Source organism: Caloenas nicobarica, chromosome 21 (assembly GCF_036013445.1).
Source record: "Caloenas nicobarica isolate bCalNic1 chromosome 21, bCalNic1.hap1, whole genome shotgun sequence".
NCBI classification, from domain to species: domain Eukaryota; kingdom Metazoa; phylum Chordata; class Aves; order Columbiformes; family Columbidae; genus Caloenas; species Caloenas nicobarica.
Window position 1 is genome coordinate 1,000,813 of NC_088265.1, and position 26,587 is coordinate 1,027,399.

A 26,587-nucleotide genomic window follows, 5' to 3' on the forward strand; every position below is an offset into this window, starting at 1 on the left:
TCACAACTTTCAGTGTCCAAGGCCAGACTTCTTTTCAAGGAGGGAGATACGCAGGAAAAAATAAGGTATTTCCGCTCTTCAGAAAACCACCATTTCTGTGGCAACTTCTCCCTCGTCTCCTGCCTGTGCCGCCCCTGGGCTGGGGCAGGGGCGCGGGGGCCGAGCTGGGTGCCTGTCCCCACGGCGGGACAGAGCTGCGGGGGGGCCCACGGGGAGACCCCCGGCACGGCACCAGGAGCGGGGCTGGGGGCATAAAGCAAACATCGTTAGAAAAGACAAAGATGAGAAGCAAACAGAGCAGCCAAGTCTGGCACTGAACAAACACTCTGAAATACAAAAGCCACGTTAGGATGAGGCAGGGACCCCCCCAGCACCGGGGGGTGGGGAGATTCCCATGTTCAGGGGGGTCTCGCCTGGTACCTCTGTGTCCTGGGACCAGCACCCAGTGCCAGGGACAGGACATCCCAGCTCCAGTGATGCTGAATCGCATCCTGCCTGGTGTCAGGATGTATCTCCACTTTTGGCTTTGCAAATTCACGTTCCCTGGAAGCAGGGGGTGTCAGGGGACAGGGACAGGGCTGCATTGCCACGTGCAGGAAGGTTTCGGCTTTGCCACGCTTCGTGCCATCAGTCAGGGCTTTGTTTGGAGGAGGAGGAAGGAGCGAGGGGCAGGATCCGGCACCGGCGCGGGAGGAGTTCCTGTGTTTGGCTGCCAGGGGACAGGGGTTCAAGGGCAGCGGCTGCCCCGGCCCCCCAGGCACAGGCGAGGAGCGGGGGGCTCACAGAGGCGTGCAAGGGCAGAGCAGGGACTGGGGACTCGTCCTGCTCCGCCGCTGCCCGGGGAGCGCAGCAGGGTCTGGGGTCCCCTTTGGATTTCCAGCTCCCGGGGATGTCTGTGCGCGGTGTCCTCCTCTCCGGGTGGTGCCAGGACGGGGTTTGAGGACAAGGGACACTGCCTGTCACCGCGGGACCCGGCTCTCAGCACGGCCACCGCGGCAGTGCCGGGCACGGTGGCACGGCCAGGGACACTGGGGTGGCCAGCGGGCAGCGGCTGGAGGATGGATGGATGGGAAGGAGCCCAGCTTTGTTTGGTTTTGTCCTTAAATTAAAAAGAAAAAGGGGCGATAGTGCAATTTGATGAGTTTCCGGGAACTCTAACACTTTCCAGTGCGGGGGGGTTCGGTCCTTGTGTCTCCTTTTGCCTTGTTGTGTTGGCCGGCTCCTTTGTTTATACAGCCCCCGTTCGACCTTTTAAATTGCTGTTAATGTTTTAGCGTAACGAATTAGTCTCTCATCACGAATCAGGACTCGAAATAAAAAAAAAAAAATTAAAAAAAAACCCTCCGAGGCCAACTTCCTGAAATTGGGGTCATTCTCATTTGCAAGGCAGAGAATCTGAGAACCTTAATGCAAGGAAATTTATTCAAAGGCAGAGCCCCGGCGTGATTAGGCCCTTTGTAATTATAGCTCGGAGAGATTCCACTCCAGCCTCCTGCCTCCCTCATGGATTAGCAAGTGAGTCGGAAAAATACACAGGATTTAATTAGAGGCAAATTAAAATTGGTAATGAAATAGGGGCAGTAGCAAATGGCAGGGAGTTGGAAGGGGAAAAGGGAGCTGGTATCTCTCGGGGCTGCACTGTCTGCCTACGTGTGCGTCTCTTTATTTTACATTTAGAAATGTAAAGATGGTCAATGTAAAGAAGAAAGGGAAAGAAAGGACCAAAAAGGGAGGGCGGAGGGAAAGAAAAAGAAAGAAAAAGGCATGCTGGCTTTGCTGAGCGAGCTGCAGCTCCCGGGTCCTCGCTGGTGTGGCTCGTCCCTTGTCCCGCTCTGTCCCCATCTCCCTCTGTCTGGCCAGGGCCCGCGGGACGGGGTCGTGTCCCTGGTGCGTCTCGAGGGCTCAGCTCCTGAACCCGCTCGGTGCTGCTGGGATGCGCGAGCGTTTGCAGCATCGCGGGCATTGGGCTGTGGACAAGCTGAGCTGGGCCGGAGCCGTGGGGACCCGTGGGGTGTGAGGAGGAGGATGGGGAGGAGGGTGCAGGCGAGGGCCGTGCCGCTGAGCTCTCCTGCTGCTCTGCCCGCAGAATGCCGTCCGCCACAACCTCAGCCTGCACAAGTGCTTCGTGCGCGTGGAGAATGTCAAGGGAGCCGTCTGGACCGTTGACGAGCACGAGTACCAAAAGCGAAGGCCACCAAAGATGACAGGGTGGGTCCGACTGCCCCGCGGGACACGGCCCAGCAGCCGCTGCCGTGCCCAGCGCTGCTCCAGCCCCCGTCCCTGGGCCGGGAGTGCTCAGCCATGCATCGTTCCGCTTCCTCTCTTTCTGCAGGAGTCCGACTTTAGTCAAAAACATGATTTCAGGACTCGGTTACGGAGCACTTAATGCAAGTTACCAGGTAAGGACCCAGACCCATCCCTGGCAGGGGGCACTAAACCTTCACCGCTCCCCTGTCCCGTTTTCCATTGTGGTCTCGCGTCCTCCGTGCCTTGAGCTGCTGCTGTTCTGTGTCGCAGGCGGCGCTGGCAGAGAGCAGCTTCCCGCTGCTCAACAGCCCCACCATGATCAACACCAGCTCCGCCAGCGCCATGCTGCACGTGGGCCACGACGACGTGAGCAGCACCGTGGAGCAGGTCAACAGCAACGGCAGCAACAGCCCGCGCCTGTCCCCGCAGCAGTACAGGTCAGCCTGGCCGGGGACGGGGTGTTACTGGGCTGCAGGGTGTTTGGAGATAAGGGACAGTGGCACTACAGGCACCAGGAGCTGCTCGTTGCCTCCTGTGGCTCCTGTCCCCCGGGTGAGGGGCAGCGAGGGGATGGGAGGGTTTGGAGTGAGAACTCTGGGGGGTTGCGGCTGGTGGGACCGGCTCCCCGAGGCTGAAGGCTTCCCCCCCACAGCCACCCAGTGCATGTGAAGGAGGAACCAGCCGAGGCCGAGGACGATAGCAGACCTGTCTCGCTGATGGCCACCACCAACCAGAATGTGACGATTCCTGACGACAGGGACCTGGAGGAGGAGCTGCCAGTGGAAGACTTGTCCTAAGGACCCCTTCCTCCTCCCCACCGCGGGGAAACCCTTCCCACCCTACCAGCCGGAGACCAAGCAACGGCTCCCACCTCCCCAAGGTGACCTTCGGCGTTAACCTGTTTTCTAAAGGCACTTCACAAAGCAAAAGGGTTTCCTTGGTGCAACAACCTGTTGCTGTCGGCGCATCCCTTCCACCTCCCACTGCCCCATGCCACAGCTCCGGTGACTGACCGACTTGCCGCAGGGGACATCCTGCGACACGAGAAGCAAAAACCCAAGAGCTGGACTTTTTCCTCCCCTTCTCCCTTGGTTAGTGACTGGTGAACGAGGATGGTAGGTTGTTTCTGTCCGAAATGGTCCCTCCTTCCTCCCCTGTGCGCGGTGGGCACAGGAGAGGCAGCTCCAACCCCTCTTCCCGGCGATGCTCCAGCCTCCGCCAGCGACCGCCCGGGAGGGAAGGCGATGGCAGGAAACCGCTGTCACCTCTCTGTGCCCCGGTGGGTTTTGCACTAGGAGGGACTGTGGACCCTGCCCACATGCTGCCTCCACCCAGCTTTGGGGGAAGAAACAGCAGAAATGGGGGCAAGTCCTCTGCCATGGCCTGGATGTCGGTTTCGCACCGTTCTCACGGCCGGGGAAGGACGAGGACTGACGCGTCGGTGGGCACGTGTCCCCTTGGCTGTGTCACCTCCGGCAGGTTGTTAAACTCCCCTGCAAGCAGAGCTGCCCACACCGGGTTGGCTGCTCTCCCCAAGCCCCCTGGTCCCCAATGGTGGGGCAGCTGGTGACACACAGCAGTGATGACCGTCCCCAGCTGGCCACCAGCACCAGGCAGCGAGGACACGTCCCTGCGTCCTTCTCGATGTCAGCTGCAGCGGGTGACACCTCTCCCAGTCCACGGGGGGTGGCCAGTGGCTCCTGGTTCCTCTGCCGAAGCCGGGCATGGGCTCCAAGGATGGGCACCGGTGAGCTGCTGCTCGGTGTCCTGCGGGTGACAAAGCCGACTCTGGTGAAACCTCGTGGCAGCTGAATGTGGCCGTGGCTGGTGAGCTGAGCCTGCTGCCGCGAGGGCTCCCACTTTCGTCTTTTCATTATCCTTTTGTGTGTGTGTGCATCCAGATGGGAAGATACCAAAAGATTTCTAGAGACAGAAGGTCCGTAGTTCAGGAGAACAGATGGTATTAATGCCAAAAAAAAAAAAAAATAATGAGAAGATCACAACCAAACAGCCCTCTTCTCCCTGCTCTTTCTTTCCGTGGTGGTGATGTGGGTACCCAGCACTGGGCTCCTCCCGGCCGCAGCCGTAGCCTCCCCAGTGTCCTGTGCTGGCCCTGGGGACCAGCAGCATCCCTGGCACGGCCGGGTGTCCTGGCACGCACCGGGGTCTCGGGGGACTTGCTGTGATGGACATGGAGCTGCTCTCGTCATTGAGCGCAGCTCGGGGCTCCCCAGGAGCGCTGCTCCATCCCTGCCTGTTCCTGTCCCCAGGTTGGGATGGTGGCAGTGGGGGCTGCATCACTGTCCCCTGCCCCGGGTCCTGGTGCCGGCACCCCTGGAGCTGCGCTTTGGGTTGAAAATGCAACACGCAGCTGTGAGCCGGGGGCTGCGTGCTTGTTTGTCCACATGCGTCCCCTGTGTGACGTCCCTGAGGGGCTCTTGGCCCTGTGGCCCGTGTCCCTGGGGACGCCTGCACCTCAGCTCGTCCCAGCGCATCCTTCTCACTGCCCGTTGCATCTTCAGTGCCTGCAGAAACAGAGGGTCCCTGGCTCCCCACTGCAGCCACCAGTGAGGCTGAGCAAAGCCCCCCCGCCCTGTGCCCTCTGCCACCCTGGCACCATCTGGGGGGTGCCGAGACCCTCGGGGAGCAGCACTGGGGCCATTAATGGGGTTCACCAGCACCCCCGGCCGGTGCTGCAAAGGGGCCCTCTTATCTCCCTAAAAACCCAGAAAATCCTGCAAAACCTGGTGCCCCCAGCCCACACGCGGGCAGCCGTGGGTGCTCTGTGCCACGGGCGCTCGGTGCCGTGCCGATCCGTGCTGGCCTTCGCTAGGTGTCTCCACTCGCCCCGTCTGTCCCCGCAGCCTCGCTCGCTCCATCGCTGCTGCAGTGTCAGGGTGAGGAGGTTTTTCCAGCCGCCGCATCCCCGCCGGCTCCCACTGGGCTCTGCCGGACACCGAAGACCCTGCCCGGGCTGGGGGTGCGAACCGAACCCCGTCTCTTGCAGCCTGGGTGCGGCCCCGTCCCCTTGTACCTCCAAAGCACCAGCGAGGCCGCAGGCGTCGCGTATTTTCCCACTTGCTTTCTTTTTCCCTTTTTTTGTTTTTTTTGGTTTTTTTTCTTTTTCAGTCTTTTGATGTTAAGTTATTGTTTCAAACAAGTTTACAGCTGTGGCGGTGGGTGTTGCTGGCGTCGCACGTTGCTGCTTTACCCGTGCGAAGGAGCGGGAGCTGCTCGGGGGCGTGGGGGTGCAGCCCCTCGGCGGGGGTCGCCTGCCCCCCCAGGCTTTCGGGTTTTCGCTTTGCGTGTCCCCAATGGGGGACTATTGTGCCTCTTAGGGCAGCGCCAGCACCCGGTGTCACCCACCGTGCTGCTCCAGCGTGTCTGGGGTGTCCCTGTGGAGGGAGCGACCCGGTTTGTACTGGCGTCATCGTCCTTTCCGCACAGGGGGAGGTTTTGCAGCCCAGTGCTGGTGCTGTGGGCGCTCGGGAGCTCGCTGGGCTGCGGGGACCCCCCCGCTGTTTCGGGGGGTGTTTCAGTAGCTGCTCCTCTTGGTTTGCTCCTCCTGGGTCCTTTCCCCTCCTCTTCCTCCTGCTCTTCGAATTTAATTTTTTAGCAGCTCGCAGCCCCCTGTTATTTTGCATACGGTTCAGCAAAACCCCCGGCGTGCCCGGCGTTGGTGGCCCCTCCAGCGCCCGCCACAGGTCCTGCTTGCAATGTGATTTTTTTTTTTTTAAGCTTTTCCAGAGGTACTGACATCCCCGAGATGCCTCCCGGGGCCGGGACGAGCCGCGTGGCCCCACATCCCCACGGCTCCAGCCAGAATCCCCCACCACCGGCAGCCCAGGCCCCGCGGGGACAGCCTGGCGCCTTCCCCTCCGCGCTGGATATTCCTGTAGGTCCTTAGCTGCCATCCTGGCTCCCAAGAGCACTATATATATATATATTATATATATAAAAATAAATATATAAATATAAAGGAGGGTTTGTTTTTTAAACACGTGCACAGGTTTGGAAAGTCCTGTGGCTCCAGGTGATGCCTCTTCGGTTGCTGAAACGGGAATCGCGATGGGTGATTTTGTGGGAAACGTGCCCGGTTTGATACTCAGGGGTAAATTTAATTCATTCTCTTACCCCCATGCGGCCCGGCCGCTCGGCAGGTCCCCTCCGAACCCAGGTACCGTGTCCCCCCAGCCTCGCCTGCGCCCGATCCCCTCACCCTCTGCTTTAGTTTTTGCTGGTTTGAATTTTATAAAATTCTGCATGTGTTACCTCGAACACGCGCTGGGGGTGGGGAGGGAGAAGGATAAAGGACCAAATGCAACGTGTGGCGGAATTGTATGTCTGTATATACTGAGATATATATATACTGGGTTTAAACCTACCAACACAAATTGTTCTTTTTGGTTTTTTTCTGGATTTTTTTTGTTCTATTGCCTGTTTCTTTCCCCCCGGGACAGTTCTGTGAGGGGAAGGTATGAGCACCTCTCTCTGAGTAAAGGCATTTTTCTGGTGTCTCCCACTGAAGGAATTACTCAGTTTTCCGTGTTTTTCTTTTTTTTCCAATGATTTTTTCCCTGAGTAGCGAACATGGGTCGAGCCAGAGGGTGGTCAGAAACCAGTGCTGGAAGGGATGGGGTGCTGGGAGCACTGGGGGCTGCTGGGGGGGCAGCGGAGGCGAAGGGAAAGCAGCAGCCGAACGTGCGATAAACCAAAGGGGTTTTGCTTTGTTTACACGCCTGCCCAGCCTCGCGCTCCGATGGAGGTTTGTCCTGGGAGCGCTGGGGACAGGAGGGACAGGCCGGAGCCGGGGGCTTGGGGACCCTCCCGCTGCGGCCCCGGTGGGTGCCAGGGCTGGGACATCCCGGTCCCCGGGCTGCTCCGGGGACGCTCCAGCCCGGCCACAACCTTCTCCTTTTCTTTTTTCTTTCCCCCTTTTTTCCATCCTCTCCGGCGCCGGGTGGGAAGGTGACGCTGGGAGGTGGGCCGAGGGCCGGAGGGCGGCGGGCGGGAGGACGTGGATGAACTGACCCTTCCTCCCGCCGCCTCCCTCGCGCTGTGTAAAGGAAATAGCGTCGCTGTGTATTTGTACTCTGAACTTCCGTGTGTCTGCTTTGGCAGACGGTAAACCCTTGTACAGTAGATCTAGCTGCATGTAATCTGTATGGACAATGGCATTATAAAATGCAATAAAATAAGTTACCTATCATGCTGCTGTGCTGCTGCTCTGTTATGATTATTGATAAGAGAAAAAAGCGTGCTGGTAACCTCGCTGGGCACTGGCACTTTGCTCCCTGCATCCCCGGAACCGAGGAGAGGCCTGGATTTCCCTGGATGTGCTGATGGAAGGACAGAGCACCCGGCTGCGCGGGGGATTCCCGCAGCTGGGATGGGATGGGAATGGTGGGTGGGGTGGGGTGGGATAGCAGCGGCTCCTGGAAAAGCGCACGAGCAGCTCAGCCAGGAGGGTCCCTCCTCTTCCTCACAAACAGCCCCTGCCGAGGTGGGAAGGGGTTTCCTGGACGCTGGGGCCAAGGTGAGTTGCTGGATGTTCACTGCGGTTAAGATCGGCCCGTTCAAATGAAAAATAACCACTATTAAGAAGTTAATAATTAGGAGGCAAGAGAGTTTTTGCCACTGATCTTAGGGAATTTTTCTCCTCTTTCTTTTTTTAATTTATTTTTTAAGACCCGCTCTGCAGCGAGGCCCCTCTGCTGCCTGCGCAGCCCCGCGGCCCCGGCCGTGGCCGTGGCTGGCTCCCAACCGCGGCTCCCCCTGCCAATATTAATAGACTGTTAGATCCCCTTTCCCTCCACTGCTCCCTCTCAGCCAAACTTGCTTAATCTTTTTTCCAGTGGCCCTTTTCCAGGGCTCGTTGAGCTCTGGCCAGCTCGCCAGTGGCTTCCTGGGGCGCTGAACGTGCCCCCGCCACCCCCGGGGCTGAGCCAGCACCCATGGGTGCTCGAGCCGTGCAGAGGGGACGGTCCCCAACCTGCTGCGGGGAGGGCGCGGGGGCTCGCAGAGGGGCACGGGCTGTCACTCGCTTGGGGGAGCATGCGGCTTTGATTGATTTAACACTTGGAGAAAGAGCTTTTAACTTTTAAACTAGAAACATTTTTTTTCTTTTTTCTTTTTTTTTTTCCTTTTGTTTTGCAATGGACATGAAAGCTTTCTTGGCCTGATTGCTAAACCAGTCTGTGGATGGGGGAAGAGGCTGGGACCAGCTGCCCCCTTCCCTCTGCTCCTGGGTGCAGAGCAACCCCGTGCACCCAGAAGCGGGTGGCAGCGGCGCCCAGCGCTCTGCTCCCCCCTCAGGAGCCACATCCCCGAGCTGCTGGGTGTCCCCAGCCCCAGGGCACCCGTATCCTCCTCGGCGATGCTCTTCTTCGTGCCTCGGTTCCCTTCCCTGCCAAAGGCCCCGGTGATGCCCCCAAAGGTCCCGCACCCCCAGCACTGTTGGGGGGGCCGAGCCCCTCAAGCCGAGGTCCCCCCGCTGCCCCCCAGGCGCAGCCGTGGCAGGTGGCAGTGGGGGGGCTGCCCCAACGAGCACAGCACGATGCTCCCCCCAACACTCACGTGCTGCTGCCCCCCCAAAACAGCACTTGCACACAGCCCCCCAGGGACGGAGCGTGGTGCACAGGGGAGGGGGAAGTCTTTAATTTTTCCATCTTCGAAAGATGAATGTTCATGGGGCCCCTCTTTTTTTTTTTCTTTTAAATGTCCGTTTCCTTTTTTATTATTATTATTTACAGAAATAGCTCGTGACTCATCAAAATCTTTTAGCAGAAAATGTAAAACAGTGGGGTCATTCACTACGACCCAGCACCTCACCTCCCTCCCAGCCCGCTCCGCACAGAAGGGTTTGAGAAGGTTATTTTGTTTGGAGATTTTGTGTGCGCCCAGTGACTGGTAATTATGCTCAACAGATGAGGGGGTGATGGCTGGAACCCTGAAAAAACATGGCTCTGTCTGCACAGCCGGGCTCTGTGCTGAGACACGGCCGGAATCTACAGCCCCATTCATGGCAGGTCAACCGCACGCTGCGGCTTGGGGCTGCTGGGGTTTTTTTTGTTTTCAGATTGCACGCATTTTCTCTTATTTATTTATTTTTCTTTCGAAACTGCAAAGGGTTTGCCGAGGGATAAATGCCGGGAATGTTGCAAAACCCCCTTTGAACTGCAAAGTTGAGGCTTAGTGCTAAATCCTCACCGGAGCCGGGAAGGTCAGGGAGGTTTTTCAGCCGGTTTAAGCTCCAGGGCGCGGGGGGAACTGTGGCCCCAGGGGCGATGGGGACCAGACCCACTCCTGCCAAGGAGCCCGAGCCGCAGCCGGGAGCTGGGAGCACTGGGAGCACCGGGAGCACCGGGAGCACTGGGGTGGGTTTACTTTGGCTGCGGAAGAGCTCTGCGCGGCGGCTGGTGCCAGGCATTGGGAATGCGGGTCAGGGCAGTCCCACACCTACAGACATGGCCTTGTTTTCCAAAATACAGCCGGCTCCCACAGCTCCCGGGCGAGCAGCGGTGCCGGGTCTAGCGCAGGATTAACCCAGGTGTAATCACTGCGGGATTAATTCGTCCACTGCAGGGTGTCCCCAGCCCTGCTCCTGCCCACCCAGCGCCCTGCTAAAACTGCTCTGGGGAACTTTCTTTAGAGGGGACAATGCTGTGGGGAAAAATAATACTTGTTTTTGTGGAAAATGCTCTCGTCAGTGTGCTGGGTACTCGGCATCACTGAGCAACTTGTAACCCCCGTGACAGACCTCACCAGACTCATTCGCACCCTCCTGCTCCCCTCATCCCTGGGGTGTTCCAGTCCAGGGACGGATGGAGCCCCCGTGGGGCCACTGTGCCCAGGGCCCAGCAGAGAGGGAGGGAGCTGGGGGCTGGTTCATCACCGCTGGGCAGCAGCGATGTGAACCCGCAGCACATTTTGTTTTCCAGGGCCCTTCATGGGAGAGTGGCAGCGGGGACAGCTGAGCCACTCGTCCCACGGATGCTGCCCGTGACGGGTGCTGCAGGTGACATGCTGAACCATCCCCATGACACAGCGCACTGAGGAGAGGTCAGGGAAGGCTGGGCCTTGCCAAATTTTGCCTCCTGCTTCTGAATGAACATGGGGTGAGACAGGAGAGAGATCCCGATGGGAGGAGGCAGCGAGGAGGTGGCAGAGGAGGGCTGAGCTGGGGCTAAGGCAACTGGGTGATGGGGACAAGCTGTCAGCACAAAGCGCTGCTGATCCCCGCACGGCCGTGCAGCCGCGTGGCCAGAGCCGAGCACGTGGCACCCGGGTTCCTGCTCCGTCCCCCCCAGGCAGAGCATCACCCACCTAGACAGCCGCCCCCTCCTTCCCCGGGTTCCAGGCAATCCGGGGCCGCTGGGACCTTCTTGCATCGAGCACCTTTGTCCGGGGGGGCCCCGGGAGGAGCAAAGGTGTGTCTGCCCCAGCTCACGGGTGTTTTAACAGGTAAACAGGGAGGAATGTGTGGTGGCAGCGTGTGGGGCTGGTGTGTTCGTGCTGTGACTCACAGACACGGGCACACCCCGCGGCCCCGCTCGCCGTCACCAGCATGGCCAGTCAGTCCCACGCCTGGACGCTGCTTTAATGGACCCTTGTGAAAGCTGGCGGGGTCCTCCCAGGGCTGCGGCCAGCGGAGCCGCGTCAGGTGAAGGAAATGGTCCAGCTGCTGGCTCCTGGTGGGCTGACCTGCACCAGGGTGGCCCCCCAGGGATGGGATGTCACCGTGTCAAGGGATGCTTCATCCTTGGTGACAACGATGCACAGAGAAAGGCTCTCTGTGGCCAGGAAAGGGGGTGCACGGCTTGCATGGTGCTGCACCCCGTGCTGCACCCTGCGCTGCTCCCAGCGCACCCACTGTGCCTGGGCAGGGAGCACTCGGGCTCTGTCCATGTCAGGTCCCTGTTCTCCTGAGCCGCCGAGCAGAGGCTGTGCCGTGCAGCGCCAGCAGAGCGGGGTGGGCAGGATGCGCCTGGCAGCTCTCAGGAGGACGCGGCTCCAGCAGGAGGATTTTATGGCCATTGAAGGGTGTGGACAGGAATGCTCTCCCTGGAAGGATTATTTAAAAGGCACAAACCATAGTGACGAGCTGGCTTTAAAAGAGATCAATTCTTGAAGTCTTGCACGACCCTCTCTGGCTGTCTGGCCTCTCATTGGCTTCAGGCTGGAGCTTCCAAAGGATCCCAAGCACACTGGGCTCCCACCAGTCCCGTGGGTTCAGCCCTGTTCTGGGAACCCGGAGCCATAGCTCTGGATTGCAAAACCGAGCCGTTGCCCAGACCCCCGGCGTGTCTGGGGAGCGATAACCAAGGGAAGCGGCAGCTCGCGGTGACCCCGGCCCCGTGCAGCCCCCGCGCTGCCCCCCGGTTCAGCTCCAGCCTCACGCTGGCGGCAGCCGAGCTCCAGCTGAGCTCCGGAGCAATCGCAGCCTCTTTTTGCACGCTTTGCAATGCTGGGTTTTTTACATGCAGGAAAACACGGTGGTGTTATAAAAAAACAGCTTTGAAAATGTCCCACAGGGCCCAACATGAATTCTCGTGGGGACCCTGCAGAGACACAGCGCTGGAGCAAATGCGTGAACACCAGTTTGGGAAGTGCTGATACTGCTTGAAACCTCGATTTCACACCATCACTTTGGGGCTGATGACAGCAACGACGCTGCCACCTCCTATCCCAGCACCCCCAGGCATCGCCCTGAGGAGCCAAACCTCATTTACCAGTTGGGGAAACTGAGGCAGGGAGGGGCGGGTGAGACAGAGGCTTTCCCGAGGACACACCAGCAAAGTCAGGAATAAAAACACCCTCTTTGCTTCCTCGCCCGGGTGCAGAGTGGACGGGCTGGAGCCCCCAACCGAGGGTCCCAAGCAGGGCGGTGGGTGTTTCCCAGACTCACTAATCCTCATTACTCCCCCCCGAATTTTCGGGGGGAAAACCCACCACTGAGCCGAAAGCGCAGCAAAGCTGAGAAACCCCGATTTCGAGGCTAGCCCTGCGAGCCAAACAACCTCTGCCTGTCCTGCGCCTCTCCCCTCCCCGGCTCTGCTCCATCCCCCAAAAAGAAACTTTTCCTGCTCCGCGGAGCGCGGCGGACGCGGGTGGTTGTTTGTTTGTTCTCGCAGCCTTTTTTTTTTTAAGGAATTGGGAAGGAAAAAAAAAAAAAGACCCAATCCCAAGCCCGCGCCCCCGACCGACTCATTAAAGGTCGCCGGAGCGGCGGGGCCGCGAGCGGCGGGGCCGCGGGATGCGCGGCGGGGGCGGGCGCGGGGCTGAGCGCGGCCCCCGGGGCCCCAGGTGAGCCCGTCCCCGGGGCGGGGGGCGGCCCGGCCGCACTCAGCCCTCTCTCCCCGCCGCAGCCGCCGTGCCCCTCTCCGATGTCCCAGGCCAGCAGCCACCGGCAGAGCCGCCCGGAGCCCCGCCGAGCCGAGCCGGCCCCGCCGCCAGGTACGCGGGGCTCCTGCCCGGGGGAACGGCCGGGGGACGCGGGGGTGTGTGTGCACGGCCGGGGGTGCATGGCTGGGGACGTATATACGTGTTTGTGTGTGTACGGTTGGGGGGGCGGGGGGCTGTGTGTACACCGTTCTGCGGGCGCTGCCCCGCTGGGCCGGGGGGTGCAGGGCTGGGGGTGCACGGCCGCGGGGTGCAGGGCTGGGGGGGTGCCCCGAGGGGGGTGCATTGCTGGAGACGGTGCCTGTGCATGGGGGGGGTTGGAGTGTGTGTGCGTGGCTGGGGTCTGTGGGTGGGGGCATGTGTGGTGGAATGTGTGCGGGGGCGGGGGGCGGATGGCCGGGGGTGCTGTGTGCGTGGCTCTGCGTGCTCGGCTGGGGGGGTGTGCCTGAGTGTGTGTCCAGGAAGGCGCGACTGTGTCCGTGTGTCCGCGCTTGTGCGTGGCTGAGCGTGTGTTTGCACCCCGGGCCGAGCGTGTCCGTGTGCGTGTCCGTGTGCGTGTCCGTGCGCCTGGCGGGGGGAGCGCAGCTGGTGCCGGCGGCCCCGGGGGGAGTTCGCAGCACAAACTTTGCAGCAGTTTCTGACACTCGGCCAAGTGCACGGGGCAGCCGGGGCGCGGGGCCAGCGCAAGCTGGAGGGTTAAAAACCCCCCGAGGGACGGGAGTGAGGGGCTGGGGGCTGTTCTGCAGCCCGGGGCTGGCGGTGGTGGGGCCTCCTCCCCACCCCACAGCGACTCCCTGGGGGGCAGGATCAGGCTGTGGAGAAGTGGATGGAAAAGTTTTGGGGATCCTCTCTTTTTCCAAGGGGCAGATCTGAGCCCCTCGCTTGTCCAGATGTGCAGTGGCTCAGCCTGGGACACGAGGACCTGTGCCGGTGTCCGGTGCTGGTCAGTCGCTGCCAAGGTTCACGTGCAGAAACTGCGTTAAAAGTCCAGATGTGAGAGAAAACAATGCCAGAGCAGGAAGCTGATGGCGAGAGGTGAAACATCCCGCTGGTGGTGTGCTGTCAGACCAGACACAAAAGGGGCCAAATCTACCCCGGGAGCAGCTCCCAGAGTGGCTGCCGGGCAGCGGGCTGAGCAGGCAGAGCTGCCGCGGGAACGGCGATGCGCAGAAACCCAGCTGAGCGCAGCTGCATCGCTCCCCTTGTTGGCTTTGGCCCGGAGCGCGGCTGGGCCCAAGTTTTGGAGAATACATCCTCTTGTTCTCTTCCCCCTGCTTTTCCAGCTGGATGCCGCCGGCTCTACTTCCCGGCTGGACTCTTACGCTGCTTCGTGCTGCAGCCGTGTCCCGGCGCAGGGGCTGTGCAGAGCTTATTTCTCTGAATTTCCTTCCATTCGCTTTCCTTTCCAGGTGGGAAACAGTGAACTGTTAATGGAGGAACCTAGTGCAAAAAAGCTTTTGCATGGGAGCTTGCCACCAGGCCAGGTTAGGAGGAGCACTGTGCACTATCTGCTGTAAGGGCAGGTGTGGGTTATTTTAAAAAGTAGTTTAGAGATCTGTTAAATGTGTCAGGAAAAAAAAAATGCTGTGCATCTTTTCCCACCGTCCTCTTCCCAAGGAGAGCATGGACCTGTGATGGGTGAACCCGAGCAGAGCTGGACCCAATTCACCTCCTTTCGACCCCCCTTTCACAGTGTGCAAAGCCGGGGGGTTCCAGGACACCCTCCAGTTCTTCCTGCCTGAGCTCCAGGGGCTGAATTTCGTGACAAGAGAATATCCCTGGCCTGTCTCAGAGACCAGCTTTTTGGTTCCATGTCTTGAGCTTTGAATTCTTGCTCACACCACTTCTTTCTTTCCTTGTTTTTTTTCTTTTTTGGTGAGCAATGAATGGATAGGGTCCGGTTTGTCTCTTGTGCTTGTTTGGCCTCGTGACGTCTCGGTGCAGAGCCATTATCGCTTGGGCAGCATCCAGTGGCTCTGTCACGCACCACGGAGCCTGGGAATTTTTACTCTACTCCCTTTCCGATGCTTTGCATATTAGACCAGATAATTCCGTAATGCCGAGGCCGTGAAATAAATGGGGAAACTGAAGTGTCGGAGTGGTTTGGCCCAAGTTAATGTGTCATGGGCAGGGTCAGGTTGGCATTGCCCCACTTGGTGTGATTTCCCAGCCCCAGACAAAGCCTGTTGCCCGGAGTTTGTTTCTTGACATCTCTGGAGATGCGCCCGGTGCCATCGCAGCCTCCTGCCCAGCGGGGACAGACGGTGTCCAACCAAACCCTTGAAATAGCCCCAGGTGGTCTGCAGAGGAGCCTCAGAGAGAAGAGGCAGTTGTCTGCCTGTGTGGAGTATGTGGGGTATAATTATTTTTTGGTGGAATTAACAGAAAACAGGAGAAAACAGAAAACCGTTTGGCTGGTGACATTATTTTTGTCCTTCCTTCCCTTCAGGGGAGCAAGATGAGGGGGAACAGGGTCAGCGGGAGAGGAACTTTCCTTATGGGAAGGAAACTGATGTGAAGATGCTGAAGGCAAATCCACCTCCAGAATAAAACCCTTTCCCTCAGGTTTGACTCCGCTCTCTCCCACCTCCCGTCTTCCCCTTCCCAGCAGGACCCACATCTGCTGCGTGGGGCCCCCTCCGTGTCCCCTGCCACGTCCCCTGTCCATGTGCGTGTCTCGGCTTGGCCGCGGGCGCCGGCAGCTCCGCGGCTCTTTGCTTGGAGCCGGGCAGGGACAGGACACTCACAGGCTATTTTTTTTTTTTTGCTTTAATTATTTCTGCCTGTTTCCAAAGAGTTTGCCCCGAGGTGTAACAGGAGGAGGAAAGCTGTTGTGTGCTGCAGCCCTGAGCTGCGAGCAGCTCTGCCCCGCTCACCCGAAATACCGGGGTCCAGCTGCCTGCACCAGGGTGCTGCCCCCCCTTGGAGTCCGGAGCACCCATGGGTGCCCTGAGCAGGGGAGGCTGGGCAGGAGCCAGTGCCACCATCACTCGGGTACCCATTTCTGGGACAGTCCTGCCCTGCGAGGGGGGCAGAAACAAAGACACCCCCCTGCAAGGTCGAAACAAAAGGATCTTTGCTTGTCTTAGCGCTGATTTTAATGAAGCTACTTGCAGATTTGCACACAAACATCCTGTAAGTGCAAAGGGGCCAAAAAAACCCAAACCTAAAATAAACTTTTTTTTTTTTAATGCCAGATAAAGACTTTTTGTACCAAAAGATTCATTTCTGTTTTTCTTTCAAGATTTCTTGTCTGCTTATGAAAATACTTTCTTTGAACATCAACGACAAAACTCAAAAAAAGCAGTTTTCTGGCTTTTTTCAGATGGTTCTGGTTTTGAGCAAAACAAAGCAGGCCCTTTGGGGCTGTGCCGCTCACCACCCCGGTGTCCCGGTCCCGTGCCAGCTCCTTATTGAATTTCCTTGGAAAGCGCCTGCTTGAGTCTCTGAGCTGCAGAAACCCAAGCTGTGTTCTGGGCATTTTCTGTCCTTTTTCTGGTTTTCCCAGAGCCCGGGCCGTGCCCTGCGCAGTCTCCTGCGGGATGGGCACCGGCAGCTCCCGGGCTGTGGGTTTTGGTGCGAGATGGAGCCGCATCTGTCCTTCCCGGTGGCCCCTTCCCACGTCCCCCCGTGTGCTGCACTGGGGTCGTACTGGTGGAAATGAGCTCGTGCCTAGCAGCAGGGATGGGATAACTGGGATTTCTTTTCCCCGGATCCCAATCTTCAGGCTTTGCCCACTGCAACCACGTGCATGCACGTTTTCACCCGCCTCCGCTTGATCTTCAGGCAGGCTTTGGCAGCCCTGGTGAACCTGATATTTGACTTGGGGGGAGATCCCCCCTTTATCCAGTGCCGTCCCGCTGTCTTTCCACGGCTGCACCCCCAGCTCTGCAACGGGGCGGATCGGGGAACGGGCAGGAGCTTTGGGAAGCGCTTTCCCCCCAGTCCCATCCTCTTTTGGGTGCTCCCCATGGGTGCGCAGGCTGCTCCCGGCGCCGGCTCCTTGGGCCGTGCCCAGGGCAGGACGATGCTCGCCCGGTTTGGCTGCTTTGGGTGCCAGGGCCGCCGGCGCGGCGTGTTCCCCGCAGCGGCTCTGCCTTCATCACGAGGAAACGGGTCGGCTCGCTGACTCCACGAGCAATTACTCGCTCCACCCGATGCCTCATCGTTGGCCTCCTCGCCGCCGTCCCGCCGCTCACGGGCGCGCTGCTGCCGTGCACGCCATGCCCGGCCTTGGCACAGGAGCTGCTTCCCACCTCGCCCCGTTCAGCTGCAGCTCCTCCCGAGCTGCTTTGGGGTCTGCGCTTAGGAGAGACCCCGGCCCTGCCAGCGGGAGCTTGAGCCCCAGCACTGCAAAGCTATGGGCTCCATCACCATGGGATGTTGCTTTGGGTAAATGCCTTTTACGTGCCTCAGTTTCCCCAGTGGGCTGAGCCGTGATAAGGTTCTGCTTCACAGCATCTTAAGGCTGCAGCTGTGCTGATGTAAAATACATGGAGATTGGGTGATGTGTGCTGGGCACTGGCTTAGAGCCGTGCGCTGGGTAGATCTCAGGATGAAAGGTGCTGCATAAGTGCAAATTATTATTCTCGTTAATAATGATGTCCACCAGCTCACATTTATCTGCTCTTCAATTAACTTTTTTTAAGGACTCTTAGCAGGTTAGAAAGACACAAATTTTCCCTGGCAGAGCCTGTGCTGGTTTGACCCCGTAAGGTTACACAATTACTGTACTGGCATGGTCCTTAATTAGACTCTCCATAATTTTCCCTAGCACGGCGGTGTGGCTCCTTGCTCTGTAATTCCCAGAATCTCCTTGGATCTGATAGGCATCACGTTAGCCGCTTTCCAGGCTTCAGGGATAATTGCTTGTCCTTGAGGACACCTGGGATGTCGCAGCATCTCCTGCATCCTTCCTCCGTGCCAGGCTCCATGGTGCTGGGATTTGATGTCCTTGTGGCCAGCATGGGGGGCTCATCCTGCACCAGTTCTTGCTGTGATTTTATTTCTTACTTTCCCTGAAATCCGTTCCTGAGGGTTGTCCCCACCATCCCGGTGTCCTCGCTCTCGGGTAGGAGCAATTCTTCCCTGAGGGTTGGTCTGTGCATCCTGTGCAGGGGCTGGTTGGGTCAGCGAGGACCTTCGGGTGGTGAGGTTTGTAGGGACACCTTGGCACAGGGTCTGCGCCCCAAACCTGGAGTCCAGGCTTTTATCACTGGGTGAACTTTCAGCTGAGGTCAAACACCGAATGTGGACAGGCTGGATAGATGCTGGTCCTGGCCTGTCTGGCCAGCTCAAAATTCTTCTCTTCCTACCCACCCAACGGCTATAAATAACAAATAATAACAACTCCCAGGCTGGCAAGCTATTTGGGGTTTTGTGGGTTTTTTTGCTTTGTTTTGCCTTTTTGCGTTTAGGAAGTAACTTTTCATAGAAACCAATATTTTTATTTTTGACCGGATTCCGCATTGTCCCAGAACTGAACTGTTTATCCAGAGCATCGCCCAGGTGAGCAGAGAGACACCGGAGCACACGCTTTCCGGGAGGGAAGCAAAGCCGCGCTGGGTCTGTCCCGGGCCCTTCTCCTTCCTCTCCCACCCTCCTTTTCCTTTCCCTGAACATCATAGAATCTGAAAACACTTTAGTGCATTAATTTCAGACTGAATGTAAATAAGCCATTTGGATTTTTCCCAGTTGAGCAAACTTTCAAACCAGAATTTTGCTTTCCTTCCCTCCAGCCTGGCTCATGGGATTGGAAGGATTTGCCTCAGTGCCATCTCTTCTGCACTTGAAACCACTTAATCAAGCTCTAAAATATCCCTTGAATAGGTCAGACAGGCACCTGATTGGGCCGAGCAGCACGTACGGGGAAAACCGAGAGATTACACGCTCATTTTATCTGCATAAAACAGATTAGAAAACTCCCGAACTAAATATTGCTGCGGGGTAGCGTGTTGTTAATGGCAGACGCCTCGCTAGACTGTCTGTGTTTGTGTCCCCATCCGACGTTATCTCCTCCCTGACCGGCCGTTCCTGGGGGATCAAACGGAGAGAGATGGGGGGACGGGAGACCCTCCTGAGCATCCCACCCCGGCAGGAGCTGCGACCCACAGCGTTGGATCTGGCTGCTCATCAGGTGCAGAAGAGCTCAGATCCAGACCCTTCTCCCTCCCTTTTGCAACGGGTTGACACCACCTAATCCTGACATGCTGCTTGCTAAAGAGCTGGGATTTGCTTCTGAGCTCATCAGCCCAAGCCTGACTTTACCTGCTGGGTGTCAGAGGTGTTTTTCTCTCCCGTGGCACACGGCCACGCGTGGGGCAGCGGTGATGGGCACGTGCCAAGCTGGCGAGGTGTCCGGCCATCTCCTGCCACCAGATTTCTCCCTCTTTAGCCAGTGGCACTTGGCTATAAGAGAGACAGATCCATCAGAGATCCCAGGCAGATCTTCTGCTGCATTAAGCTGCAGCTCAGGACAGCTTGGTGGACTCTGGAGCTCACCGATTTCTTGGGGCTTTTACGACGGGTGGATTTGGACTTTGTAAATAGGCAGGACAGTCAGAAAACCTGACCTGTGTGCATCTCCTGGGCTTGGCAACCAGGAGGCAGAGAAAGTAGCTCCATGTATATCGGCTTTCCTAATCTCTCGTACCTTACGGCAGCGCTGTGATTTATTGAAGCCCGTCTTATTATTTTTAAATGCCTTATTATCTCTGTTCTCATAAAGAAAACACGAGTCGCTCTCCCTGTGCTACATTTCCTTCATTTCTCCCGCGTATTTTACAAAAGGTGGATCTGCGCCTCCCTTCACTCTGTCCTCTCTGCTCAGCTTCATGTGGTTTGGGGAGCAGGAAGCCCTCCCAGGGGCTTTGTACCCCCAAGCGAGGGTTTGGAGGAGCGGTGAGGGCATGCAGGGCTGCACAAGGCACGGAAGGAACCAGCTTACCCACATTTCTCTCCTGTGTATTTTTGTGTCTCTTCTGGCCAGCTTGTTCCAGTGGGAGTTAATTTAATTGCCATCTTCCTCCCCGCATCGCTGTGGTTATGTGTGAGACCTCTTGTTGTGCAGGGTAATTATATGTGTGAAGTGGACACGGCCAAAACGAGCCGTGTCTCAGTAGCCAGTGGACCAGCACGTTCACCATCCATGCGGCTCCCGCACGCTCCGTGCTGCGCACCGGAGTCTCTGCCGCAGGGCTCGGTCCAGAGCTCTCAGCCATCGGGGTTCGCACGTCTGGCTTTAACAGGCTTTGGATCAGGTGCTGACTAAACGCCGCAGGTCTGACTCAGGGCAGTCCAGGTTGGGACATGACAGAGGCCGTGGCTGCAGCGATGTGGTTATTATTCACCGATACACCACACCTATGTGCAAACACCTCTGGGGAGATGACAACCTGCTCTCTTCTCCTCTGTTTTGCCCTGGGCTTTCCAGGGCCATGGGAATGAGTTTTCTCCTTTCTGGGGCTCATGTGCTCCCACCCTGCTTGGGATTTGGAGCCAATGTTGCTGTGCAAAATTCAGCTGGAGCTGCTGAATTTCCCTTGGTTGGGCCCTAAAATTGCCTCCCCTGCAAAAGCGCACTGCGTCAGGGCGAGGTTTCCTCCCCAGCAAAGCCCCTGTCACAGGAGCTCCGGCACCCCGGGCTGGCTCAGCATCCTGGGGAGAGCCAAGAGGATGGTCCTGTTGGGAAACTGAGGCAGAAGGACGAGCATCTGGGGTGTAGCGGAGCTGGGAGCTGCGTGAGCATCGCTCCACACTGGCTGCAGCCCCTCGGCAGCTTGTCCCGGCTCCTGCCGACCCCGGGGTGCGGATGAGGCCCCCCACGTTCCTTGTAGGGCCTCTTGTTATGGTCCCTATAATTACACATGTGAGGGCCACCTGCCTTCCTCCTGGCTCCTGCTTGTAGGACTCGTGTTATATTGAACATAATGAAGTATCTGAGGGCTCTCTTCCCCCTGCCCGCCCTTGCCCGCCTGTGTGTAGGACCTCTTGTTATAGCCAGGGTAATTACGGGGCCTTGGGCTCCCTCCCTTCGCCCAGGCTATAATTTAGTTTTATATAAAGTGCGGTCCAGCCCCTGTTGTGCAAGTGGTTGCTATTCCGGGTTCTGGGGAGAGGGATGGAGCGGTGAGGAGGGGGCTGGCGGTGGGTGGGGGAGCACAGCATCGCACTGAGCACCCCGCAGCCCCCCGGCCACCCCACAGCCCCCAGACACCCTGCCATGGGGTCAGCCGGCCCCAGCGCTGGCTCTGCGGGAGGGGGTTGTGCTTTCTCCTCGCTGGGTGTCTGCAAGGGTGTGTGGTATTGGGGTTGATCCCCATGAGGAAGAACACGGCTCTTGTCTGGGGTTTTGCTTGCCCCATTGAGGGGGTCCCGTGGGGGCTGCTCCTGCCCCAGAGCGAGCGGGAACACGAGGGGAGGTGGCACCGGCTCCTGCAGGGAGGACAGTGGCCCTTTCATGGGAAGGGGGGGATGAAAAACCCAGCCTGAGCTGCTGCGTGTAACCAGATCCTCTGGCTTTTAAGAGAAGGAATGTGGGACCTCGGGAAGGTTTCTGGGAGGGTGCTGCTGAGCTGCTGGCGTCGCAGCGGGGTGAGCGGCTGCAGAGTGACGCAGCCCCCATGCCTGTCCCCAGCCACCCAGGACCCCTCGCAGGGCTCCAGCTCTTCCCCCCACTGTGAACTCTGGGCTGCAAAAGCAGTGGGGTTGCCTGGATTTGGATTATGCCCAAAATCAGAGTCCCAAAGCACCAACCAGCGCCGTTTGCAGCAGCTGGGGCTGTGCTGTGGGTTTGGGGAGCTGGGGGGCTCTACCCGCAGCTCAGTGCACCCCAGGTCACTCAGCTCCAGCCCTGTTTCTCTTGCAGAGGCGGGTGAGCCCTCGCACCCTTCGCCGAGGCCGACACCATCGGCAGAGCCCCGGCCGTCCGCCCGTCCTGCGGCGCCGAAGAAGGAGAAACCCCAGGAAGATGATGAGTCCCAAAAAATCCTGACGAAGGGCCCCTGTCCCGAGCTCGCCGGTGCTCCCCAAGCTGTGACATGTGAGTGTCTCTGCCTGCCATGGCACGTGTGGCTCCAGACTCCGATGGGTGCCCGTGCTTTGGGCTGCTGCCACCTAATCAGTAACAGGGCTCATTAAAAAGGCGGGCAGCCATGGTGGGAAGCCGTCTCCTCCTTGCTCTGCTCTTCCCCACATCAAAGCAAAAGGCTTTAGCTGAGCGTGAGTCACCGGGAGCCCGGGAAAGCGAAGGGCGGCATCCAGCAGCGCCGCGATGCCTCTCGCTTCCCTCGTCCTTGGGACGGGCTGGAGGAGGAGGAGGGTGGCTGCAGGAGCTCTTGGTTGTGTTGGGGTCCTGCTGGGACCCCCTGGGGGAAGGAGCTGGCTGCTGGGGTGGAGCATCCCCCAAAGCTGCAGCGGGAGAGAGGAGCCCCCCCCGGCAGAATGGGCTCTGTGGTCCCAGTCGTTGGCTGGAGCAAAGGCAGGAGATGCCTCCCACTGGGACAGCGCTTGCCTTGGTGGATCCAGGACAAGGGTGAGGCTGGTGCAAAGGCTGAGTGAGCAGGGGATGGGACGGGCTGTGCTGAGGCTCTGGTTTTGCTGGAGGCAGCGGTGAAGCCAGGCAGCACCTCCCTGCTTCTGCTGCTGCAAACCTGCCGGTGCCCCCGCTGGGAGAAACCTCGGGGTGGGCTGGGAGCAGAGCTGGGGCTCAGGGCGCTCTTGCTCCGTTTCCCGTTGCAAGGGTGGGAGAGTAGAGCTGGCAGATGTGGCAGACGGGAGGGCAGGCTCTCCGGGAGTCGTACTGTCCGTCCTTTCCCTGGCCCCCAGCCTGGATCTGAGGGGTTTGCTCCCAGGCTGCCCCTTAATGCACGCAGCCATTCCCCTTTTGTTGGAGGCGAGCGTGCAGCTTTCCCTTCCAAGGGGCGTAAAGTGGATGGATGCTTCCCAGCAGGGAGAGGGAGGGTGGGAACGAGGCTGCAAACTCCGCAGAGCGGGCAGGCAGGGTGGGAAGAGGTTGGGACGGCAAAATCCGTGCGCTCCTGGCAGCCTACGTGGAGCCAGGAGAGCGCACGTTTCCTCAAGCAGAGCTCGAGCCCTTGCAGAGCATCTGGGAGCTGGGCCGGCTGCCCACAGACATTCTGCAGGTCTGAGTCACGCTGCAGCCTGCTGCACCCCGCGTGGGGCGGCCCCGCGGCCCCCTCCCCAGCACACCCCATGGCAGCCGAGGCCGGGGGGAGCGCAGACACCCCCACTGGGCTTGCCTGGGTGCAGGGAACCCCCTCCTTCCCCTCTCCTGCCTGGGAAATGGGGTGCAGATCCCTGCAGAGCATCACCTCTGGCATCCCTGCTCCACCTAAGCCTCAGGTTGAAGACATCTCTTTTAGAAAAGCTTTGGGCTCCTGAGAGTTGAAGGCTCTCCTGAAAAATGGAAGCTATTTTTCCTGTCTTGGAGGGGGGATTGCTGGCTGCCTCTCCCTGCCACTCGCTGGAGCTGGAGCGTGATCTTGATTTACAAACAGTTTAATCTGAGGAATGCAGCGAAATGGAGAACGCTAAAGTGAGTGCGTGGCTTGCTGCTGCAAACCCCCGGAGAAGCCCAGTGCTCGATGCTGCAGAGTATTTGCTGCCATCGGACCCTGCTGGGCTGGCTGCTGCGAGGGTCCCGCAGGCTCGTCCCCCGCCCAGGGACACCGCGGTCACCTTGGTGCCACTCCGTGCTGCTTGGTGCCGGCTCGGTGCATGCACTCAGGTACTGGCGGTCAAGGGCACTGGAGAAGGGTGCATGGGAATCCAGCTCCCTCCAGGACTTCTTTTTTTGGGGAGGACACATACCATTTTATCCAAGTCCTGTTTTCCATGTCTCCTTTCTGCCCTTCTCCCACCTCTCTGGCTTCCAGCCTGTTCTTCCTGCTCAGCTCCAGTTGCTTTGAGTTCCCAGCACACGTCAAAGATGCAGCATTTCACCCAAGCACCCAGTTAAGCCTTATGCCCCGCTCTGAGCCCAGCTCAGTCAGGCAGAGCTGGGTGCTGGGTCCATGGACTTGCATTTTTTTAACCTCCATCTTTTTTATTTTTGCCAGCAAAGGAGGGTGCAGAACAGGGACCGTCTGTGCCCCCTCCACCCCATGGGTCCCCCCTTGTGCCCCGTGCCTGCCCTGCACAGAAAGCAGCTCCTGTTCCCAGCAACCGGAGGTGCCTTTGCCCTCGAGCCTCTTGCCTGAATCATCCCTTGTTTACTGCTCCCGGAGAAGAAAATCAAAATTTGGCCAAAAGACCATCAGGCAGGATTTTATTTGTGGCCTTGGTCGGTGTTGCTGTGGCAGGAGGGTGGATGCTCGAACTCCCCTCTCCCTTGTGCTGGTTCCCAGTCCTCTCATCCAGTGCAGGGACATGGGGAGAAGGAAGAACGGCAGTGTGGGGAGAGGGACGGTAGTGTGGGGACGTCTCTCTTCCTCTCTCTGAAGCCTCCTTCCCTCCAGCCATCTCTTCTGCATCTTCTTTTCCATCTCCATCCTCTTGGGCCATGCATCTGTCAGCACCACTTCTCCCCGGCCATGCAGCCACCCCGTGTCCAGCTGGGACCAGGTTCCCGTCCGGTGACAGGGTCCAGGCACGTGTTTCCCCCCCAGTCTGCAGGGAGGGTTTGGGGGGTTAACGTGCTGTTCTTCCCCCAGGCCAGCCCCAGGTGCAAGCAGCCCTGCAGCCCCCCAGCCCCTGCACCCACCTGCTGCAGAACGGCGCCGGGCGGGGGCCCGATCCGGGCAGTGCCAGCGGGGGGGCAGGGAATGGGGTCTGCCGCCCCCTCCCCAGCGCCCAGAAGCCCCACCGCAAGCTGCAGTCGCATCACTCCATCAACAGCCAGAGCAGCAAGAAGAGCAAGGGCAGCTCCAAGTCGGCCTCGTCCCACATCCCTATTGAGGCGCAGGAAGGTACCGGCTTTCCCTGGGTGGGGGGGACACACCTTTCCCAGCCATTCTCCAGCTCAGCATCCCTTGGGGTGTCTCATGTAGCACCCTGCCCCCCAGCACCCCCGGATCCGGGCACCGGCCGAGCTCCCCTCAGGAGCCTTCTGCAGAGCAGGTGCTGACTGGGGCATCTCATGTCCTCCAAAATTGGGCTCTCTTGGGGTCAGGGCATGTCCCAGGCAGCTGGGCACGTCTCTGGGTGTTGAAGGAGCCCCCTGGAGCAATGCCTGGCTCCCAGCCCCTCTTTCCATCCCTTCTGCTAGTTCCTGAGGGAGGCTTTCCACCTGTATGGGGGGCTGAGCATCCATCCACTGGGCACCGCATCACTCAGCCTGCCTGTGGGTGCCAGCGTCCCCCCCAGCCCACTCTCTGGCTGTTCCTCCACAGACTGCTGCGTCCACTGCGTCCTCTCCTGCCTCTTCTGCGAGTTCCTGACCCTCTGCAACATCGTGCTGGACTGTGCCACCTGCGGCTCCTGCACCTCCGAGGACTCCTGCATCTGCTGCTGCTGCTGCAACTCGGGCGAGTGCGCGGACTGCGACCTGCCCTGCGACATGGACTGCGGCATCATTGACGCCTGCTGCGAGTCGGCTGACTGCCTGGAGATCTGCATGGAGTGCTGCGGGCTCTGCTTCTCCTCCTGAGGGGCTGCACTTGGCGGGGGGCCCGCCAGTGGGTCCCCCGCAGTCCAGCTGGTCCCAGAGCCAGTGGTGGGGACACCCAGGTGTGAAATGCCAAAAGACTGAGCCCGGTGGAGGAGGAGAGCGACATCCCCCCGTGCAAACCTCATCCTGGGAGCTGGTGAGCTGGGCTGGGGTCCTGCCTGGGGAGGGGTGGATCCGCGGGGGCTCGGGGTCGGCTGGCACCCCGTCAATGCTCTACCTCCTCCCCACACCCGGCTGTTCCACTGGGGATCGCGGGAGCCTCCTGCCACCTGAGCCGAGCGCAGGAGCACCCCCCGCGCCCCGCAGAGCCCGCAGGTGCCACCCCAGGGTCCCAGCGCTGGGGACAGCCTGTCCTGCCGCTGCCCCAGGACAGTGCTCTGCTTTACATGGGGGTGGCCCAGAGCATCCTCCCCACCCCAGGACAGCTCCAAGCCATCCTTCTCGCCGGGAGCCCCCCAGGTACGCAGAGATGCCAAAGCCTTCAGCCAGGCTGTGGGCTCCATGCTGTGGGACGCATCCTGCCAGCCCCCCCTCCTCGGTGCTGAGGTCGGCAGCCATGTGCAATACTCCCAGCTGGGCCCAGCCCCATTTCACCAGCCAGAAAGCTTTTTCTTCACCGGTCTCTGTGGTGGGGCTGCAGCCGGGGCTGGGGGGAGCCGTGCCGAGCTGTCACCGACCCTGCATGTGTTCCGGGGGGTTGGTTGGCACCGAATGACCCTCAGCAGTTGTTGGCCCCTGTCCCATCACCCTGGGCAGGGGGCTCGTGGCTAGGTGGGGGTGGGAAGTGCCCCCGTTGAAGGGCTGGGGAGATGGGGAGGGAAGTGTCGTGGTATTTTATTTTTTTTTGTCCCTTTTGTTTGTTACTGTAAATAAAGGTCTCTCTTCATTTCTGACCGATGGCTTCTGCACCGCGTGCTCCACAGGGCACTCCCAGGGGAGAGCTGCTCGCAGCCGCGCCATGACCCCGTCCCTGCGCCGGCACCCCCGTCCCTGCGCCGGCACCCCCTGTCTGCAGGCACGGGGAGCAGGGGCTGTCACAGAGGCTGCAGGGCTCCTTGGGGACATGGGACAGCTCAGTGACAGCCCCAGGGTGTTCCTGCTTTGGTTCTTGTCCCCGGAGAGGAAATGCGTGAGGACTCCCTGTCCTTCAGTCCCGGGACAGGTCGAGGTTCTGGTCCCATTGCAGCACCGTCCCCTGCTCCTCCCAGGGCTCTGTCCTGCAGCAGGACCTATGAGCTGCTGCTTCTGCCCCAGGGACATGACTTTGCTAAAGGAGAAAATAAATGACGCCAATTCCCGGCTGTGGCGCTG

At 59.4% G+C, this 26,587-nt stretch overlaps 2 protein-coding genes across 5 annotated transcripts in view; both read left to right on the forward strand.

Annotated features, from left to right (window-relative positions):
- Window positions 1-7,413, forward strand: part of FOXP4 (forkhead box P4) — a 54,942-nt gene extending 47,529 nt beyond the window's left edge. For all 4 annotated transcript variants that reach the window (XM_065649285.1, XM_065649286.1, XM_065649287.1 and 1 more), the window contains 4 exons: window positions 2,087-2,208; window positions 2,333-2,399; window positions 2,518-2,684; window positions 2,900-7,413. In XM_065649285.1, the coding sequence (XP_065505357.1) occupies window positions 2,087-2,208; window positions 2,333-2,399; window positions 2,518-2,684; window positions 2,900-3,044 (501 nt within the window). In that variant the 3' untranslated portion in view covers window positions 3,045-7,413. The remainder of the gene's footprint in view (window positions 1-2,086; window positions 2,209-2,332; window positions 2,400-2,517; window positions 2,685-2,899) is intronic.
- Window positions 7,414-12,596: 5,183 nt separating this feature from the next.
- On the forward strand, window positions 12,597-25,457 carry MDFI (MyoD family inhibitor). The gene is made up of 4 exons (XM_065649651.1): window positions 12,597-12,702; window positions 21,515-21,688; window positions 24,321-24,575; window positions 24,999-25,457. Exons 1-4 carry the CDS (start codon window positions 12,633-12,635, stop codon window positions 25,253-25,255), a joined length of 756 nt encoding a protein of 251 aa, XP_065505723.1. The 5' UTR covers window positions 12,597-12,632; the 3' UTR covers window positions 25,256-25,457.
- The last annotated feature ends 1,130 nt before the right edge of the window (window positions 25,458-26,587 follow it).